The sequence below is a fragment of the Cyanistes caeruleus genome, chromosome 6, assembly GCF_971803275.1.
Source record: "Cyanistes caeruleus chromosome 6, bCyaCae1.hap1.1, whole genome shotgun sequence".
In the NCBI taxonomy this organism is placed as follows: Eukaryota; Metazoa; Chordata; class Aves; order Passeriformes; family Paridae; genus Cyanistes; species Cyanistes caeruleus.
The window spans coordinates 63,649,840-63,669,169 of record NC_141706.1 but is presented as its reverse complement, the minus strand read 5'-3'; the positions used below and the strand labels follow the sequence as shown (position 1 = coordinate 63,669,169).

Sequence of the window (19,330 nt, the reverse complement as noted above, 5' to 3'; positions counted from 1 at the left end):
CTCTGCAACTCCCAGACACGAGCCTGGGGCTAGTGCAGCTCAGGCTCTGCTCCCAGGAAACGAGGGACAGGACAAGAGGAAATGGCCTCAAGTCAGCACTCCGCCAGGGGAGGCAGAGATTGGGTTTTGGGAAAAATTTCTCCTCTCCAAGGGTTGTCAAGCACTGGCACAGGCTGCCCGTGGAGTCCGTGCAATTCTCATTGCTCGATGCACTTGACAAATGTCAAGTGGATGTGGCACCTGGGGACGTGGTTTCCAGGGGGACTTTTGTGCCCTCCGACTGCGTGGCAGGACGAATGTGGGGCAGGACACAGTGCAGATGCTGGCAGCTGTGAGCTGACTCAAGCCATAGAGATGAGCCTTCCCCGTTGGCTAGCACCGGTGCTGGCAGCTGAGCCACTGGCTACGTGCCACCTTCCCCTACTGCAGAAACCTTCGAGGGTCAAGCTGGGGCAGGAGAGGATGTCAGCAGCTCCCCCAGCTCCTGAGCACAAGGGGAGAAAAGGGAAACGCTGATGTTACCCATCAAGCTCTGGAACTGACACATTGTAATCGAGGAAAGAGAGGGGCAAAGGCACACTGGTGAGTTCCATCTAGGCGGCTCACAGAGAGCGGACCTCTCCAGTCCAGCTGTGCAATATGGCAAATGCAACAGGTTTTCTTTTGAGAAACAAAGCTCCAAATAAAACACAACACAAAGGACTAAGACAACCAGTAATGTTTGAATTTTATGTGATTTATGGCGGAGAGAAGCTGCTGCGCAGTGCCGATGGTCCCTTCTCTGCACACTGCTCGTCTTTGCTTGTCTCAGGGGTTCACAAAGCCAGGTGAGGGTTTGTTTCTTCCTGCTCTTGCCTGCGCTGAGACCAAAGAGCCTTGGGGTGCCCAGTGCTGTTAGCAGGAGCGCTGGTGAAAGTCACTGCAAGCCACGCAGCCTTCCCCTCCAAGGCTCCAGAGATACAAGGGCAGAAAGCTGCAGCCTAAGCTGGACTGCACTAGCATGCTGCTGAGCCTGCCTCTCTGTCCTCTGGCATCCTTCATGCTGGGCACGGCCAATCTGAGCTGCTTTCACAGGGCATTGAGGCTTGGCCCAACCCGGGGCCTTGCTGAAGGCAAAGGCCAAGCAAGGGCTCTCACTTGTGCTGCCGTGCCATGGAAGGCCCCCGAGCGAGAGGGCGTTTCTTGGGATCCCCTCCTCACAGTGTGTCCTTGAAGGGTAGCAAAATCCACACGGGCATCCAGGGACATTGCAGCACTGACTTTCACTCCAAACATTTCCATTTTCTACAAGGAAAATTCAGGTTTCTCCTTCGGCTTGGAAGGGGATGGATTCCCTTGGTTGATGTGTTTGGGACTAAGGTTCTCCTCACATGGAAACACTTCTGGGCAACCTGAAACTCTTCTCCCCACCCACAGCCACTTTTGTCCCCCTGGGTGGTGGGAAGTGCAGTGCAAAAGCACCAGCTTTCTCTCCTCTGCCAGGAGATGCCTTCACCTCAGCCCAAGCACCTGACACCATGCCCCTGGTTCCTGAAAGGAGGTTGGAGCTCAGTGGGGCTCATGCTATTAGCTCAGGGAACAAACAACAGGAGGAAATCAGAGGAAAATGACCTCAAGTTGCACCCCGGGAGGTTTAGATTGGACCTCTAGGAAATCTTCCTTCAACAAAAAGGCTGTCTAGCTTGGGAACAGGCTGCTGCCTAGGGAAATGGCTGAGCCAGCACCTTCAGAAAGGTTTAAAAGTCATGGGCATGTGGCATTTGGGGACCTGGCTGATTGGTGCAATAGGCAGTGTTAAGGTTGCAGTTGGACTGTGTGATCTTCAGGGACCTTTTCAACCTCACTGACTCAGAGATTGACGTGTAGCTCAAGCAGTGAGGAGTCAGAAGTTAGTGAGCCTCAAGGGTGCCTTCCAACATGGAGATGTGGGAGATTGTCAGTGGAGGGCAGATGAGAACAAACCCAAAAGAAAGAACAGTGGGAGTTCTTGGAAGAAGATTCCCTCCAAGGCAGCCTTAAACAGCACACCAGGGCCTCTGTGAGTGGCTGAGTGGGGGTGGGGACAAAGGTGGGGCTGGCTGGGCTGTGATGTGCTGTGACACCTGTGACATCACGGGGGACATGTCACAATGGGGGCAGCTCCAAAAGGTCCCAGCAGGTAACGCTGGCCTTCATTGCTTGGGCAAGCGGTGAGTACACACGTGCTGGGGAGGCTGGGCTGGGGACAAGGGCCAGGGTGGAAACGCTGCACCCGGGGCTGGCTTCTCCCCCTGCATGTGGGGACATCCCCTCGTGGGAGAGCCTTGGGCAGGCCACGCTGCTGCTGCTGCTGCTGCTGCTGCTGCTGGGTCAGCAGGACAGGCCTTGCTGCCTGCCAGCTGTCTAGGGCCCTGTCCTTCCTGCCCTCAGATCCCTGAGCAGATCCCTGCTGCCCTCCTTCCAACAACCAGTAGTTCCCTTCCTCACAGCATGACTCAAGGCCTTCTCTCCATCCTCCTGCAGACCATGAATTCCGTCGTGTTCCTTTTCATGCTCTTGAAGAGCTTCACCCTTTACCCACAGCCTGTGGGGGATTGGGATGAGGAAGTTCGTCGGCGCATGGAACTGCGTGCCCAGCAGCTGGAACGCGAGAGGCTTCTGCTGGAGCAGGAAGTGGAGCGGCTCATCCGGAAGAGTGAAACCCAACAGTACTTGCAGCTCGTGACTGTTGCTGTGCTCCTGGTCCTCGTCTTGCTCCTATGGTTTATGGGATGGGAAAGGAGCCTGAGGAGAGAGAGGAATGAAGAAGAAAATGATGGCGTAAATGAAGAGGGAGTCAGAAACATGGATGCAAATGGAGAAGAAGCTGTTGGAAATGAAGAAGGCAATGCGAATCGGGAGGAAGACAACAATGATGATGGCAACGTACAGCAAGCGGGCAATGCTGCTGCAAATGAGGCAGATCATGGTGGAAACGGAGCTGTCAATGAGGATGCAGCTGCAGAAGACAAATATGAAGATTTAATCCGAGAAGTAGAGGATCTTTTTGGGGAAATCATTGGTGTAGTTTTGATGGAGTGCCTCCAGTGGCCTGTCCAGGACCTGCAGAGAGGCTGTGAGTGGATAACTGACCTGATGGACAACTATGCCACTTTCTTTGGTCTTGTCTTGTCAAACAGTTTCTACCCAGTCCTGCAGCGAGCCATCGGGGTGGGCAGCGCCTTTGAAGGTTGGAGTCCCCGCGAGCAGGACGTTGTGTACCGCGTGCTCGTACCCATGACCCCTCCCCGAGGCCACAGCTTCCACCTGGAGCTGGACACTGCAGGGCACACGCAGCTGAGGAACTTCCGTGTGCGCGTGCAGCTGGAGTGCACCTGCAGGAGGGAGCAGCAGGGCGACAACATGCTGTGCTTCCTGCACCACCCCAAGGAGGAGCTGAGGAGGAATCAGGATCCCAGCCTCCTGGACACCCTGTGCACCGGCTCCTACCTCGACGTGCAGAAAACGGCCCGCTGGTTCTGCCAACTGGTGAGAGCAGTCTGGCCAGCTTTGCCTCAGTCACACGGTTGGCATTTAACGCTGCTGCCCTCCAGACGCTCCTGCCAATTCAAGGTGACCAACGGAGATGAGACCTTCAGGATTGAGATGTTGTTTGGGGTAAGGAGAGGTGACTCAGACATCTTTGTCAGCAGCCAGCCTAGAGAGGCCCACACACCAAACACAACCTGGCCTGAGACTTATGCTGTGGCAGAGATGAAGTTCTTCAAGCACATCGCCAGGCAGGCCCCCCGCAACAGTTTGCACCTCAGATGCCTGCAGCTCTTCACCCGTCTCCAGCTGGGCTTCTGCTTTTCCACCTACGCCATCAAGACCCTCATCATGCACCTGCTCGCTGCCACACCCGTGGCACTGTGGCGCAGGAGACATTTCCTGGAGCGACTGCTGCAGATCAGAGATGGCCTGTTTTTATGTGTCAGAGCTAAACGCCTCAACCACTTCATTGTGGGCAACGAGAGGCTTCCTCGTGACATCAGGGTACCCCCAGATGTTGCAACGGCTACGACACACAATCTCTTCCATCGCCTGGCGCAGGACTCGGACGCGTACAGCCAGGCCATGCTTGAGTACTGGGTTCTGCGAAAGTGGTTCGATGAATCAATCAAAATGAACCTTGAATGAATGAAGGAGAGGAGTCATGGCTACGAGCACAGAGCCTGTGCTTGGCCTTGTGCTGCTGGCAGCTGGCAGCAAAGAGCCACCTCATCCTACAAATTTGGTCCTTTAAGGAGAAGAGGACGCATGCACAGGCTCTGGCCAAAGTCCCACAGCCTCTCCTGCTGCCTCAGCAGGTGGAGGGCCACAGCAGGGCTTCTTCTACCTCTTTGAATCCTTTAATTTTTCCAAAAAAACACACCCAGCTCTGCATAAAGCCCGGCTTGCGTTTCCCCATTCCTAAGAGCACACCTGAAGAGAGAACATGCCTCACATGCAGCACCAAAGTCACCAAATCCCACTTGCAAGATGCACTTGTTGCCAGCCTTTGAGAAGGGCCAAAAATCAGAGTGTGAAAGAAGCGGGAATGCGGGTCAGGAAAAGAAAAAAGCAACGGAGCAAGAAGGACCAAGAGGAGAAGTCAGCGCTGCTTGCCCGGGATGAGTCCATGGACATCGTCTCTCCTTGTCTCCGGAAGGGACACCTTTGGGTCGGCTCTGGACCAGCTGTGTTGGAGCCGACCTGAAATTTTTTCTGTAGAAGAATCTAGATTTTTATTTCATAGCTAGATATATATATATATTATATATATATATAGTGTTCAAGTATTTTATACTTTAATGTTTATAAACATGTAATCCTATATAATAGTCTTATAATGATTAATATATCATATATGATAGCAAAATACAACACAAGCAAACAATAGACTAATAGAAATAATACCAAAAATATGAAATAGGTAATGCTTGTGTCATTTAGCAATATCATTCTAAAGAGTTGAATATGTAAATATATTTAAATAATAACAATAGAGGACACATGTAGTGTCACTATCTATTGTGATGCATATTAATGCATTTAACATATTTTTGTGTGGAGTGAGTTTCATCAAATAGATCTCTTGATAGCATATATAACGGATAGATAGAACACGTAGGATAATATTTTGATATACAAGCAAATCCATATCTAGTGTGGCTCTCAGTTGTGAGCCATATTAATGCTCTGTAGTTAGCATGTTCAGGATGGGCAAGCTGGAAACTGTTTTGCTCTTGTTTCAATAAAATGCAACATTGCAGAATCTGCATTGTGCGAGACTTTATTGATCTCAGCCAGACCTATGGCACGGGTAAACGCCACACGCCGTCAGTGTGGGCTCATCAACTGTCTCCTTGAACTCAAGCAGACTCAGAGTGCTGAAGTGGTTCCAATGAGAAATGAGGCCCAGCCGTCCCCAGCCCCTCTGATCACAGAATCACAGAATGGCTTGGCTGGGCAGGCTCCTTAGAAATTGCCTCCTTCCAGCCCCGCTGCCATGGGCAGGGACACCTTCTGCTAGGCCAGGGTGCTCCAAGCCCCAGCCAAGCTGGCCTGGAACACGGCCAGCTGCTGTGGGCAGCGTGGGCCGGGCCCTCGCCAGCCTCAGAGGCCAGAATTTCTTGCACATGTCCAGCCTAAGGCTGCCCCGTGTCACGGGGAAGCCACTGGCCCTGCTGCTGTCCCTGCAGGCCCTTGGACACAGCCCCCGTGCAGGGCTCTGCTGGGCCTCGGGCAGGGGCGGAAAGGCCGCAGCAAGGTGGCCCTGCAGAAGCCCTTGGAGAGCCCTGGGGCCACGAGTGGCACCATGAGAGCAGCGAGCGGGGCCTGGCGCCTCCGTGCGGGCGGGCGGGAGGGCAGCGGGCGGGCGCTGAGGCCCTGCCGGCTGCAGCGGGCAGCTCCGCAGTGCGGCCGGCACAGAGCCCCGGGCTCCCGCAGCTCTGCAGCCCTCACGGCTGAGGCAGCTGCCCGGCCACAGCCGGCTGCAGACACGCGGCCACCCCGGGGCCTCCCGCAAGGGGGACCCTGCTCTGGGGCCGGGCCAGGCCGCAGCAGGGAGCACCCCATGGGCTGTGCCCGCACAGGGAACTGCTCTGCCCGGCCTCAGGGCCCTGCCAGCAGGGCAGCAGGGCCAGCAGGGCCGGGCACAGCCAGAGGGGGACACGTGGCTGCAGTCCCTCTCAGCATCAGAGAGGAACCTTCTCGCTCTCTGCAACTCCCAGACACGAGCCTGGGGCTAGTGCAGCTCAGGCTCTGCTCCCAGGAAACGAGGGACAGGACAAGAGGAAATGGCCTCAAGTCAGCACTCCGCCAGGGGAGGCAGAGATTGGGTTTTGGGAAAAATTTCTCCTCTCCAAGGGTTGTCAAGCACTGGCACAGGCTGCCCGTGGAGTCCGTGCAATTCTCATTGCTCGATGCACTTGACAAATGTCAAGTGGATGTGGCACCTGGGGACGTGGTTTCCAGGGGGACTTTTGTGCCCTCCGACTGCGTGGCAGGACGAATGTGGGGCAGGACACAGTGCAGATGCTGGCAGCTGTGAGCTGACTCAAGCCATAGAGATGAGCCTTCCCCGTTGGCTAGCACCGGTGCTGGCAGCTGAGCCACTGGCTACGTGCCACCTTCCCCTACTGCAGAAACCTTCGAGGGTCAAGCTGGGGCAGGAGAGGATGTCAGCAGCTCCCCCAGCTCCTGAGCACAAGGGGAGAAAAGGGAAACGCTGATGTTACCCATCAAGCTCTGGAACTGACACATCGTAATCGAGGAAAGAGAGGGGCAAAGGCACACTGGTGAGTTCCATCTAGGCGGCTCACAGAGAGCGGACCTCTCCAGTCCAGCTGTGCAATATGGCAAATGCAACAGGTTTTCTTTTGAGAAACAAAGCTCCAAATAAAACACAACACAAAGGACTAAGACAACCAGTAATGTTTGAATTTTATGTGATTTATGGCGGAGAGAAGCTGCTGCGCAGTGCCGATGGTCCCTTCTCTGCACACTGCTCGTCTTTGCTTGTCTCAGGGGTTCACAAAGCCAGGTGAGGGTTTGTTTCTTCCTGCTCTTGCCTGCGCTGAGACCAAAGAGCCTTGGGGTGCCCAGTGCTGTTAGCAGGAGCGCTGGTGAAAGTCACTGCAAGCCACGCAGCCTTCCCCTCCAAGGCTCCAGAGATACAAGGGCAGAAAGCTGCAGCCTAAGCTGGACTGCACTAGCATGCTGCTGAGCCTGCCTCTCTGTCCTCTGGCATCCTTCATGCTGGGCACGGCCAATCTGAGCTGCTTTCACAGGGCATTGAGGCTTGGCCCAACCCGGGGCCTTGCTGAAGGCAAAGGCCAAGCAAGGGCTCTCACTTGTGCTGCCGTGCCATGGAAGGCCCCCGAGCGAGAGGGCGTTTCTTGGGATCCCCTCCTCACAGTGTGTCCTTGAAGGGTAGCAAAATCCACACGGGCATCCAGGGACATTGCAGCACTGACTTTCACTCCAAACATTTCCATTTTCTACAAGGAAAATTCAGGTTTCTCCTTCGGCTTGGAAGGGGATGGATTCCCTTGGTTGATGTGTTTGGGACTAAGGTTCTCCTCACATGGAAACGCTTCTGGGCAACCTGAAACTCTTCTCCCCACCCACAGCCACTTTTGTCCCCCTGGGTGGTGGGAAGTGCAGTGCAAAAGCACCAGCTTTCTCTCCTCTGCCAGGAGATGCCTTCACCTCAGCCCAAGCACCTGACACCATGCCCCTGGTTCCTGAAAGGAGGTTGGAGCTCAGTGGGGCTCATGCTATTAGCTCAGGGAACAAACAACAGGAGGAAATCAGAGGAAAATGACCTCAAGTTGCACCCCGGGAGGTTTAGATTGGACCTCTAGGAAATCTTCCTTCAACAAAAAGGCTGTCTAGCTTGGGAACAGGCTGCTGCCTAGGGAAATGGCTGAGCCAGCACCTTCAGAAAGGTTTAAAAGTCATGGGCATGTGGCATTTGGGGACCTGGCTGATTGGTGCAATAGGCAGTGTTAAGGTTGCAGTTGGACTGTGTGATCTTCAGGGACCTTTTCAACCTCACTGACTCAGAGATTGACGTGTAGCTCAAGCAGTGAGGAGTCAGAAGTTAGTGAGCCTCAAGGGTGCCTTCCAACATGGAGATGTGGGAGATTGTCAGTGGAGGGCAGATGAGAACAAACCCAAAAGAAAGAACAGTGGGAGTTCTTGGAAGAAGATTCCCTCCAAGGCAGCCTTAAACAGCACACCAGGGCCTCTGTGAGTGGCTGAGTGGGGGTGGGGACAAAGGTGGGGCTGGCTGGGCTGTGATGTGCTGTGACACCTGTGACATCACGGGGGACATGTCACAATGGGGGCAGCTCCAAAAGGTCCCAGCAGGTAACGCTGGCCTTCATTGCTTGGGCAAGCGGTGAGTACACACGTGCTGGGGAGGCTGGGCTGGGGACAAGGGCCAGGGTGGAAACGCTGCACCCGGGGCTGGCTTCTCCCCCTGCATGTGGGGACATCCCCTCGTGGGAGAGCCTTGGGCAGGCCACGCTGCTGCTGCTGCTGCTGCTGCTGCTGCTGGGTCAGCAGGACAGGCCTTGCTGCCTGCCAGCTGTCTAGGGCCCTGTCCTTCCTGCCCTCAGATCCCTGAGCAGATCCCTGCTGCCCTCCTTCCAACAACCAGTAGTTCCCTTCCTCACAGCATGACTCAAGGCCTTCTCTCCATCCTCCTGCAGACCATGAATTCCGTCGTGTTCCTTTTCATGCTCTTGAAGAGCTTCACCCTTTACCCACAGCCTGTGGGGGATTGGGATGAGGAAGTTCGTCGGCGCATGGAACTGCGTGCCCAGCAGCTGGAACGCGAGAGGCTTCTGCTGGAGCAGGAAGTGGAGCGGCTCATCCGGAAGAGTGAAACCCAACAGTACTTGCAGCTCGTGACTGTTGCTGTGCTCCTGGTCCTCGTCTTGCTCCTATGGTTTATGGGATGGGAAAGGAGCCTGAGGAGAGAGAGGAATGAAGAAGAAAATGATGGCGTAAATGAAGAGGGAGTCAGAAACATGGATGCAAATGGAGAAGAAGCTGTTGGAAATGAAGAAGGCAATGCGAATCGGGAGGAAGACAACAATGATGATGGCAACGTACAGCAAGCGGGCAATGCTGCTGCAAATGAGGCAGATCATGGTGGAAACGGAGCTGTCAATGAGGATGCAGCTGCAGAAGACAAATATGAAGATTTAATCCGAGAAGTAGAGGATCTTTTTGGGGAAATCATTGGTGTAGTTTTGATGGAGTGCCTCCAGTGGCCTGTCCAGGACCTGCAGAGAGGCTGTGAGTGGATAACTGACCTGATGGACAACTATGCCACTTTCTTTGGTCTTGTCTTGTCAAACAGTTTCTACCCAGTCCTGCAGCGAGCCATCGGGGTGGGCAGCGCCTTTGAAGGTTGGAGTCCCCGCGAGCAGGACGTTGTGTACCGCGTGCTCGTACCCATGACCCCTCCCCGAGGCCACAGCTTCCACCTGGAGCTGGACACTGCAGGGCACACGCAGCTGAGGAACTTCCGTGTGCGCGTGCAGCTGGAGTGCACCTGCAGGAGGGAGCAGCAGGGCGACAACATGCTGTGCTTCCTGCACCACCCCAAGGAGGAGCTGAGGAGGAATCAGGATCCCAGCCTCCTGGACACCCTGTGCACCGGCTCCTACCTCGATGTGCAGAAAACGGCCCGCTGGTTCTGCCAACTGGTGAGAGCAGTCTGGCCAGCTTTGCCTCAGTCACACGGTTGGCATTTAACGCTGCTGCCCTCCAGACGCTCCTGCCAATTCAAGGTGACCAACGGAGATGAGACCTTCAGGATTGAGATGTTGTTTGGGGTAAGGAGAGGTGACTCAGACATCTTTGTCAGCAGCCAGCCTAGAGAGGCCCACACACCAAACACAACCTGGCCTGAGACTTATGCTGTGGCAGAGATGAAGTTCTTCAAGCACATCGCCAGGCAGGCCCCCCGCAACAGTTTGCACCTCAGATGCCTGCAGCTCTTCACCCGTCTCCAGCTGGGCTTCTGCTTTTCCACCTACGCCATCAAGACCCTCATCATGCACCTGCTCGCTGCCACACCCGTGGCACTGTGGCGCAGGAGACATTTCCTGGAGCGACTGCTGCAGATCAGAGATGGCCTGTTTTTATGTGTCAGAGCTAAACGCCTCAACCACTTCATTGTGGGCAACGAGAGGCTTCCTCGTGACATCAGGGTACCCCCAGATGTTGCAACGGCTACGACACACAATCTCTTCCATCGCCTGGCGCAGGACTCGGACGCGTACAGCCAGGCCATGCTTGAGTACTGGGTTCTGCGAAAGTGGTTCGATGAATCAATCAAAATGAACCTTGAATGAATGAAGGAGAGGAGTCATGGCTACGAGCACAGAGCCTGTGCTTGGCCTTGTGCTGCTGGCAGCTGGCAGCAAAGAGCCACCTCATCCTACAAATTTGGTCCTTTAAGGAGAAGAGGACGCATGCACAGGCTCTGGCCAAAGTCCCACAGCCTCTCCTGCTGCCTCAGCAGGTGGAGGGCCACAGCAGGGCTTCTTCTACCTCTTTGAATCCTTTAATTTTTCCAAAAAAACACACCCAGCTCTGCATAAAGCCCGGCTTGCGTTTCCCCATTCCTAAGAGCACACCTGAAGAGAGAACATGCCTCACATGCAGCACCAAAGTCACCAAATCCCACTTGCAAGATGCACTTGTTGCCAGCCTTTGAGAAGGGCCAAAAATCAGAGTGTGAAAGAAGCGGGAATGCGGGTCAGGAAAAGAAAAAAGCAACGGAGCAAGAAGGACCAAGAGGAGAAGTCAGCGCTGCTTGCCCGGGATGAGTCCATGGACATCGTCTCTCCTTGTCTCCGGAAGGGACACCTTTGGGTCGGCTCTGGACCAGCTGTGTTGGAGCCGACCTGAAATTTTTTCTGTAGAAGAATCTAGATTTTTATTTCATAGCTAGATATATATATATATTATATATATATATAGTGTTCAAGTATTTTATACTTTAATGTTTATAAACATGTAATCCTATATAATAGTCTTATAATGATTAATATATCATATATGATAGCAAAATACAACACAAGCAAACAATAGACTAATAGAAATAATACCAAAAATATGAAATAGGTAATGCTTGTGTCATTTAGCAATATCATTCTAAAGAGTTGAATATGTAAATATATTTAAATAATAACAATAGAGGACACATGTAGTGTCACTATCTATTGTGATGCATATTAATGCATTTAACATATTTTTGTGTGGAGTGAGTTTCATCAAATAGATCTCTTGATAGCATATATAACGGATAGATAGAACACGTAGGATAATATTTTGATATACAAGCAAATCCATATCTAGTGTGGCTCTCAGTTGTGAGCCATATTAATGCTCTGTAGTTAGCATGTTCAGGATGGGCAAGCTGGAAACTGTTTTGCTCTTGTTTCAATAAAATGCAACATTGCAGAATCTGCATTGTGCGAGACTTTATTGATCTCAGCCAGACCTATGGCACGGGTAAACGCCACACGCCGTCAGTGTGGGCTCATCAACTGTCTCCTTGAACTCAAGCAGACTCAGAGTGCTGAAGTGGTTCCAATGAGAAATGAGGCCCAGCCGTCCCCAGCCCCTCTGATCACAGAATCACAGAATGGCTTGGCTGGGCAGGCTCCTTAGAAATTGCCTCCTTCCAGCCCCGCTGCCATGGGCAGGGACACCTTCTGCTAGGCCAGGGTGCTCCAAGCCCCAGCCAAGCTGGCCTGGAACACGGCCAGCTGCTGTGGGCAGCGTGGGCCGGGCCCTCGCCAGCCTCAGAGGCCAGAATTTCTTGCACATGTCCAGCCTAAGGCTGCCCCGTGTCACGGGGAAGCCACTGGCCCTGCTGCTGTCCCTGCAGGCCCTTGGACACAGCCCCCGTGCAGGGCTCTGCTGGGCCTCGGGCAGGGGCGGAAAGGCCGCAGCAAGGTGGCCCTGCAGAAGCCCTTGGAGAGCCCTGGGGCCACGAGTGGCACCATGAGAGCAGCGAGCGGGGCCTGGCGCCTCCGTGCGGGCGGGCGGGAGGGCAGCGGGCGGGCGCTGAGGCCCTGCCGGCTGCAGCGGGCAGCTCCGCAGTGCGGCCGGCACAGAGCCCCGGGCTCCCGCAGCTCTGCAGCCCTCACGGCTGAGGCAGCTGCCCGGCCACAGCCGGCTGCAGACACGCGGCCACCCCGGGGCCTCCCGCAAGGGGGACCCTGCTCTGGGGCCGGGCCAGGCCGCAGCAGGGAGCACCCCATGGGCTGTGCCCGCACAGGGAACTGCTCTGCCCGGCCTCAGGGCCCTGCCAGCAGGGCAGCAGGGCCAGCAGGGCCGGGCACAGCCAGAGGGGGACACGTGGCTGCAGTCCCTCTCAGCATCAGAGAGGAACCTTCTCGCTCTCTGCAACTCCCAGACACGAGCCTGGGGCTAGTGCAGCTCAGGCTCTGCTCCCAGGAAACGAGGGACAGGACAAGAGGAAATGGCCTCAAGTCAGCACTCCGCCAGGGGAGGCAGAGATTGGGTTTTGGGAAAAATTTCTCCTCTCCAAGGGTTGTCAAGCACTGGCACAGGCTGCCCGTGGAGTCCGTGCAATTCTCATTGCTCGATGCACTTGACAAATGTCAAGTGGATGTGGCACCTGGGGACGTGGTTTCCAGGGGGACTTTTGTGCCCTCCGACTGCGTGGCAGGACGAATGTGGGGCAGGACACAGTGCAGATGCTGGCAGCTGTGAGCTGACTCAAGCCATAGAGATGAGCCTTCCCCGTTGGCTAGCACCGGTGCTGGCAGCTGAGCCACTGGCTACGTGCCACCTTCCCCTACTGCAGAAACCTTCGAGGGTCAAGCTGGGGCAGGAGAGGATGTCAGCAGCTCCCCCAGCTCCTGAGCACAAGGGGAGAAAAGGGAAACGCTGATGTTACCCATCAAGCTCTGGAACTGACACATCGTAATCGAGGAAAGAGAGGGGCAAAGGCACACTGGTGAGTTCCATCTAGGCGGCTCACAGAGAGCGGACCTCTCCAGTCCAGCTGTGCAATATGGCAAATGCAACAGGTTTTCTTTTGAGAAACAAAGCTCCAAATAAAACACAACACAAAGGACTAAGACAACCAGTAATGTTTGAATTTTATGTGATTTATGGCGGAGAGAAGCTGCTGCGCAGTGCCGATGGTCCCTTCTCTGCACACTGCTCGTCTTTGCTTGTCTCAGGGGTTCACAAAGCCAGGTGAGGGTTTGTTTCTTCCTGCTCTTGCCTGCGCTGAGACCAAAGAGCCTTGGGGTGCCCAGTGCTGTTAGCAGGAGCGCTGGTGAAAGTCACTGCAAGCCACGCAGCCTTCCCCTCCAAGGCTCCAGAGATACAAGGGCAGAAAGCTGCAGCCTAAGCTGGACTGCACTAGCATGCTGCTGAGCCTGCCTCTCTGTCCTCTGGCATCCTTCATGCTGGGCACGGCCAATCTGAGCTGCTTTCACAGGGCATTGAGGCTTGGCCCAACCCGGGGCCTTGCTGAAGGCAAAGGCCAAGCAAGGGCTCTCACTTGTGCTGCCGTGCCATGGAAGGCCCCCGAGCGAGAGGGCGTTTCTTGGGATCCCCTCCTCACAGTGTGTCCTTGAAGGGTAGCAAAATCCACACGGGCATCCAGGGACATTGCAGCACTGACTTTCACTCCAAACATTTCCATTTTCTACAAGGAAAATTCAGGTTTCTCCTTCGGCTTGGAAGGGGATGGATTCCCTTGGTTGATGTGTTTGGGACTAAGGTTCTCCTCACATGGAAACGCTTCTGGGCAACCTGAAACTCTTCTCCCCACCCACAGCCACTTTTGTCCCCCTGGGTGGTGGGAAGTGCAGTGCAAAAGCACCAGCTTTCTCTCCTCTGCCAGGAGATGCCTTCACCTCAGCCCAAGCACCTGACACCATGCCCCTGGTTCCTGAAAGGAGGTTGGAGCTCAGTGGGGCTCATGCTATTAGCTCAGGGAACAAACAACAGGAGGAAATCAGAGGAAAATGACCTCAAGTTGCACCCCGGGAGGTTTAGATTGGACCTCTAGGAAATCTTCCTTCAACAAAAAGGCTGTCTAGCTTGGGAACAGGCTGCTGCCTAGGGAAATGGCTGAGCCAGCACCTTCAGAAAGGTTTAAAAGTCATGGGCATGTGGCATTTGGGGACCTGGCTGATTGGTGCAATAGGCAGTGTTAAGGTTGCAGTTGGACTGTGTGATCTTCAGGGACCTTTTCAACCTCACTGACTCAGAGATTGACGTGTAGCTCAAGCAGTGAGGAGTCAGAAGTTAGTGAGCCTCAAGGGTGCCTTCCAACATGGAGATGTGGGAGATTGTCAGTGGAGGGCAGATGAGAACAAACCCAAAAGAAAGAACAGTGGGAGTTCTTGGAAGAAGATTCCCTCCAAGGCAGCCTTAAACAGCACACCAGGGCCTCTGTGAGTGGCTGAGTGGGGGTGGGGACAAAGGTGGGGCTGGCTGGGCTGTGATGTGCTGTGACACCTGTGACATCACGGGGGACATGTCACAATGGGGGCAGCTCCAAAAGGTCCCAGCAGGTAACGCTGGCCTTCATTGCTTGGGCAAGCGGTGAGTACACACGTGCTGGGGAGGCTGGGCTGGGGACAAGGGCCAGGGTGGAAACGCTGCACCCGGGGCTGGCTTCTCCCCCTGCATGTGGGGACATCCCCTCGTGGGAGAGCCTTGGGCAGGCCACGCTGCTGCTGCTGCTGCTGCTGCTGCTGCTGGGTCAGCAGGACAGGCCTTGCTGCCTGCCAGCTGTCTAGGGCCCTGTCCTTCCTGCCCTCAGATCCCTGAGCAGATCCCTGCTGCCCTCCTTCCAACAACCAGTAGTTCCCTTCCTCACAGCATGACTCAAGGCCTTCTCTCCATCCTCCTGCAGACCATGAATTCCGTCGTGTTCCTTTTCATGCTCTTGAAGAGCTTCACCCTTTACCCACAGCCTGTGGGGGATTGGGATGAGGAAGTTCGTCGGCGCATGGAACTGCGTGCCCAGCAGCTGGAACGCGAGAGGCTTCTGCTGGAGCAGGAAGTGGAGCGGCTCATCCGGAAGAGTGAAACCCAACAGTACTTGCAGCTCGTGACTGTTGCTGTGCTCCTGGTCCTCGTCTTGCTCCTATGGTTTATGGGATGGGAAAGGAGCCTGAGGAGAGAGAGGAATGAAGAAGAAAATGATGGCGTAAATGAAGAGGGAGTCAGAAACATGGATGCAAATGGAGAAGAAGCTGTTGGAAATGAAGAAGGCAATGCGAATCGGGAGGAAGACAACAATGATGATGGCAATGTACAGCAAGCGGGCAATGCTGCTGCAAATGAGGCAGATCATGGTGGAAACGGAGCTGTCAATGAGGATGCAGCTGCAGAAGACAAATATGAAGATTTAATCCGAGAAGTAGAGGATCTTTTTGGGGAAATCATTGGTGTAGTTTTGATGGAGTGCCTCCAGTGGCCTGTCCAGGACCTGCAGAGAGGCTGTGAGTGGATAACTGACCTGATGGACAACTATGCCACTTTCTTTGGTCTTGTCTTGTCAAACAGTTTCTACCCAGTCCTGCAGCGAGCCATCGGGGTGGGCAGCGCCTTTGAAGGTTGGAGTCCCCGCGAGCAGGACGTTGTGTACCGCGTGCTCGTACCCATGACCCCTCCCCGAGGCCACAGCTTCCACCTGGAGCTGGACACTGCAGGGCACACGCAGCTGAGGAACTTCCGTGTGCGCGTGCAGCTGGAGTGCACCTGCAGGAGGGAGCAGCAGGGCGACAACATGCTGTGCTTCCTGCACCACCCCAAGGAGGAGCTGAGGAGGAATCAGGATCCCAGCCTCCTGGACACCCTGTGCACCGGCTCCTACCTCGATGTGCAGAAAACGGCCCGCTGGTTCTGCCAACTGGTGAGAGCAGTCTGGCCAGCTTTGCCTCAGTCACACGGTTGGCATTTAACGCTGCTGCCCTCCAGACGCTCCTGCCAATTCAAGGTGACCAACGGAGATGAGACCTTCAGGATTGAGATGTTGTTTGGGGTAAGGAGAGGTGACTCAGACATCTTTGTCAGCAGCCAGCCTAGAGAGGCCCACACACCAAACACAACCTGGCCTGAGACTTATGCTGTGGCAGAGATGAAGTTCTTCAAGCACATCGCCAGGCAGGCCCCCCGCAACAGTTTGCACCTCAGATGCCTGCAGCTCTTCACCCGTCTCCAGCTGGGCTTCTGCTTTTCCACCTACGCCATCAAGACCCTCATCATGCACCTGCTCGCTGCCACACCCGTGGCACTGTGGCGCAGGAGACATTTCCTGGAGCGACTGCTGCAGATCAGAGATGGCCTGTTTTTATGTGTCAGAGCTAAACGCCTCAACCACTTCATTGTGGGCAACGAGAGGCTTCCTCGTGACATCAGGGTACCCCCAGATGTTGCAACGGCTACGACACACAATCTCTTCCATCGCCTGGCGCAGGACTCGGACGCGTACAGCCAGGCCATGCTTGAGTACTGGGTTCTGCGAAAGTGGTTCGATGAATCAATCAAAATGAACCTTGAATGAATGAAGGAGAGGAGTCATGGCTACGAGCACAGAGCCTGTGCTTGGCCTTGTGCTGCTGGCAGCTGGCAGCAAAGAGCCACCTCATCCTACAAATTTGGTCCTTTAAGGAGAAGAGGACGCATGCACAGGCTCTGGCCAAAGTCCCACAGCCTCTCCTGCTGCCTCAGCAGGTGGAGGGCCACAGCAGGGCTTCTTCTACCTCTTTGAATCCTTTAATTTTTCCAAAAAAACACACCCAGCTCTGCATAAAGCCCGGCTTGCGTTTCCCCATTCCTAAGAGCACACCTGAAGAGAGAACATGCCTCACATGCAGCACCAAAGTCACCAAATCCCACTTGCAAGATGCACTTGTTGCCAGCCTTTGAGAAGGGCCAAAAATCAGAGTGTGAAAGAAGCGGGAATGCGGGTCAGGAAAAGAAAAAAGCAACGGAGCAAGAAGGACCAAGAGGAGAAGTCAGCGCTGCTTGCCCGGGATGAGTCCATGGACATCGTCTCTCCTTGTCTCCGGAAGGGACACCTTTGGGTCGGCTCTGGACCAGCTGTGTTGGAGCCGACCTGAAATTTTTTCTGTAGAAGAATCTAGATTTTTATTTCATAGCTAGATATATATATATATTATATATATATATAGTGTTCAAGTATTTTATACTTTAATGTTTATAAACATGTAATCCTATATAATAGTCTTATAATGATTAATATATCATATATGATAGCAAAATACAACACAAGCAAACAATAGACTAATAGAAATAATACCAAAAATATGAAATAGGTAATGCTTGTGTCATTTAGCAATATCATTCTAAAGAGTTGAATATGTAAATATATTTAAATAATAACAATAGAGGACACATGTAGTGTCACTATCTATTGTGATGCATATTAATGCATTTAACATATTTTTGTGTGGAGTGAGTTTCATCAAATAGATCTCTTGATAGCATATATAACGGATAGATAGAACACGTAGGATAATATTTTGATATACAAGCAAATCCATATCTAGTGTGGCTCTCAGTTGTGAGCCATATTAATGCTCTGTAGTTAGCATGTTCAGGATGGGCAAGCTGGAAACTGTTTTGCTCTTGTTTCAATAAAATGCAACATTGCAGAATCTGCATTGTGCGAGACTTTATTGATCTCAGCCAGACCTATGGCACGGGTAAACGCCACACGCCGTCAGTGTGGGCTCATCAACTGTCTCCTTGAACTCAAGCAGACTCAGAGTGCTGAAGTGGTTCCAATGAGAAATGAGGCCCAGCCGTCCCCAGCCCCTCTGATCACAGAATCACAGAATGGCTTGGCTGGGCAGGCTCCTTAGAAATTGCCTCCTTCCAGCCCCGCTGCCATGGGCAGGGACACCTTCTGCTAGGCCAGGGTGCTCCAAGCCCCAGCCAAGCTGGCCTGGAACACGGCCAGCTGCTGTGGGCAGCGTGGGCCGGGCCCTCGCCAGCCTCAGAGGCCAGAATTTCTTGCACATGTCCAGCCTAAGGCTGCCCCGTGTCACGGGGAAGCCACTGGCCCTGCTGCTGTCCCTGCAGGCCCTTGGACACAGCCCCCGTGCAGGGCTCTGCTGGGCCTCGGGCAGGGGCTGAAAGGCCGCAGCAAGGTGGCCCTGCAGAAGCCCTTGGAGAGCCCTGGGGCCACGAGTGGCACCATGAGAGCAGCGAGCGGGGCCTGGCGCCTCCGTGCGGGCGGGCGGGAGGGCAGCGGGCGGGCGCTGAGGCCCTGCCGGCTGCAGCGGGCAGCTCCGCAGTGCGGCCGGCACAGAGCCCCGGGCTCCCGCAGCTCTGCAGCCCTCACGGCCGAGGCAGCTGCCCGGCCACAGCCGGCTGCAGACACGCGGCCACCCCGGGGCCTCCCGCAAGGGGGACCCTGCTCTGGGGCCGGGCCAGGCCGCAGCAGGGAGCACCCCATGGGCTGTGCCCGCACAGGGAACTGCTCTGCCCGGCCTCAGGGCCCTGCCAGCAGGGCAGCAGGGCCAGCAGGGCCGGGCACAGCCAGAGGGGGACACGTGGCTGCAGTCCCGCTCAGCATCAGGAGGAACCTTCTCGCTCTCTGCAACTCCCAGACACGAGGCTGGGGCTAGTGCAGCTCAGGCTCTGCTCCCAGGAAACGAGGGACAGGACAAGAGGAAATGGCCTCAAGTCAGCACTCCGCCAGGGGAGGCAGAGATTGGGTTTTGGGAAAAATTTCTCCTCTCCAAGGGTTGTCAAGCACTGGCACAGGCTGCCCGTGGAGTCCGTGCAATTCTCATTGCTCGATGCACTTGACAAATGTCAAGTGGATGTGGCACCTGGGGACGTGGTTTCCAGGGGGACTTTTGTGCCCTCCGACTGCGTGGCAGGACGAATGTGGGGCAGGACACAGTGCAGATGCTGGCAGCTGTGAGCTGACTCAAGCCATAGAGATGAGCCTTCCCCGTTGGCTAGCACTGGTGCTGGCAGCTGAGCCACTGGCTACGTGCCACCTTCCCCTACTGCAGAAACCTTCGAGGGTCAAGCTGGGGCAGGAGAGGATGTCAGCAGCTCCCCCAGCTCCTGAGCACAAGGGGAGAAAAGGGAAACGCTGATGTTACCCATCAAGCTCTGGAACTGACACATCGTAATCGAGGAAAGAGAGGGGCAAAGGCACACTGGTGAGTTCCGTCTAGGCAGCTCCCAGTCAAAGAGCAGACCTCTCCAATCCAGCTGTGCAATATGGCAAATGCAACAGGTTTTCTTTTGAGAAACA

At 54.6% G+C, this 19,330-nt stretch overlaps 3 protein-coding genes and 2 long non-coding RNA genes across 5 annotated transcripts; 3 read left to right on the top strand and 2 right to left on the bottom strand.

Moving 5' to 3' along the window:
* Positions 1–2,453: 2,453 nt before the first annotated feature.
* LOC147652768 (inositol 1,4,5-trisphosphate receptor-interacting protein-like 1) lies at positions 2,454–5,275 on the top strand. The gene has a single exon (XM_086894074.1). It carries the CDS (start codon positions 2,470–2,472, stop codon positions 4,156–4,158), a length of 1,689 nt encoding a protein of 562 aa, XP_086750200.1. The 5' UTR covers positions 2,454–2,469; the 3' UTR covers positions 4,159–5,275.
* Positions 5,276–6,933: 1,658 nt separating this feature from the next.
* Positions 6,934–8,538, bottom strand: LOC147652767 (uncharacterized). Its single transcript, XR_015288325.1, has 2 exons — positions 8,067–8,538; positions 6,934–7,502 (listed from the first exon to the last, which is right to left on the bottom strand). It is a non-coding gene; the product is annotated as an uncharacterized LOC147652767 (long non-coding RNA).
* Positions 8,539–8,668: 130 nt separating this feature from the next.
* LOC147652766 (inositol 1,4,5-trisphosphate receptor-interacting protein-like 1) lies at positions 8,669–11,485 on the top strand. Its single transcript, XM_086894073.1, has one exon. It carries the CDS (start codon positions 8,688–8,690, stop codon positions 10,374–10,376), a length of 1,689 nt encoding a protein of 562 aa, XP_086750199.1. The 5' UTR covers positions 8,669–8,687; the 3' UTR covers positions 10,377–11,485.
* A 1,666-nt stretch (positions 11,486–13,151) lies between these two features.
* On the bottom strand, positions 13,152–14,756 carry LOC147652765 (uncharacterized). Its single transcript, XR_015288049.1, has 2 exons — positions 14,285–14,756; positions 13,152–13,720 (listed from the first exon to the last, which is right to left on the bottom strand). It is a non-coding gene; the product is annotated as an uncharacterized LOC147652765 (long non-coding RNA).
* Positions 14,757–14,882: 126 nt separating this feature from the next.
* Positions 14,883–17,703, top strand: LOC147652764 (inositol 1,4,5-trisphosphate receptor-interacting protein-like 1). Its single transcript, XM_086894205.1, has one exon. The coding sequence runs from the start codon at positions 14,906–14,908 to the stop codon at positions 16,592–16,594; it is 1,689 nt and encodes a 562-aa protein (XP_086750331.1). The 5' UTR covers positions 14,883–14,905; the 3' UTR covers positions 16,595–17,703.
* The last annotated feature ends 1,627 nt before the right edge of the window (positions 17,704–19,330 follow it).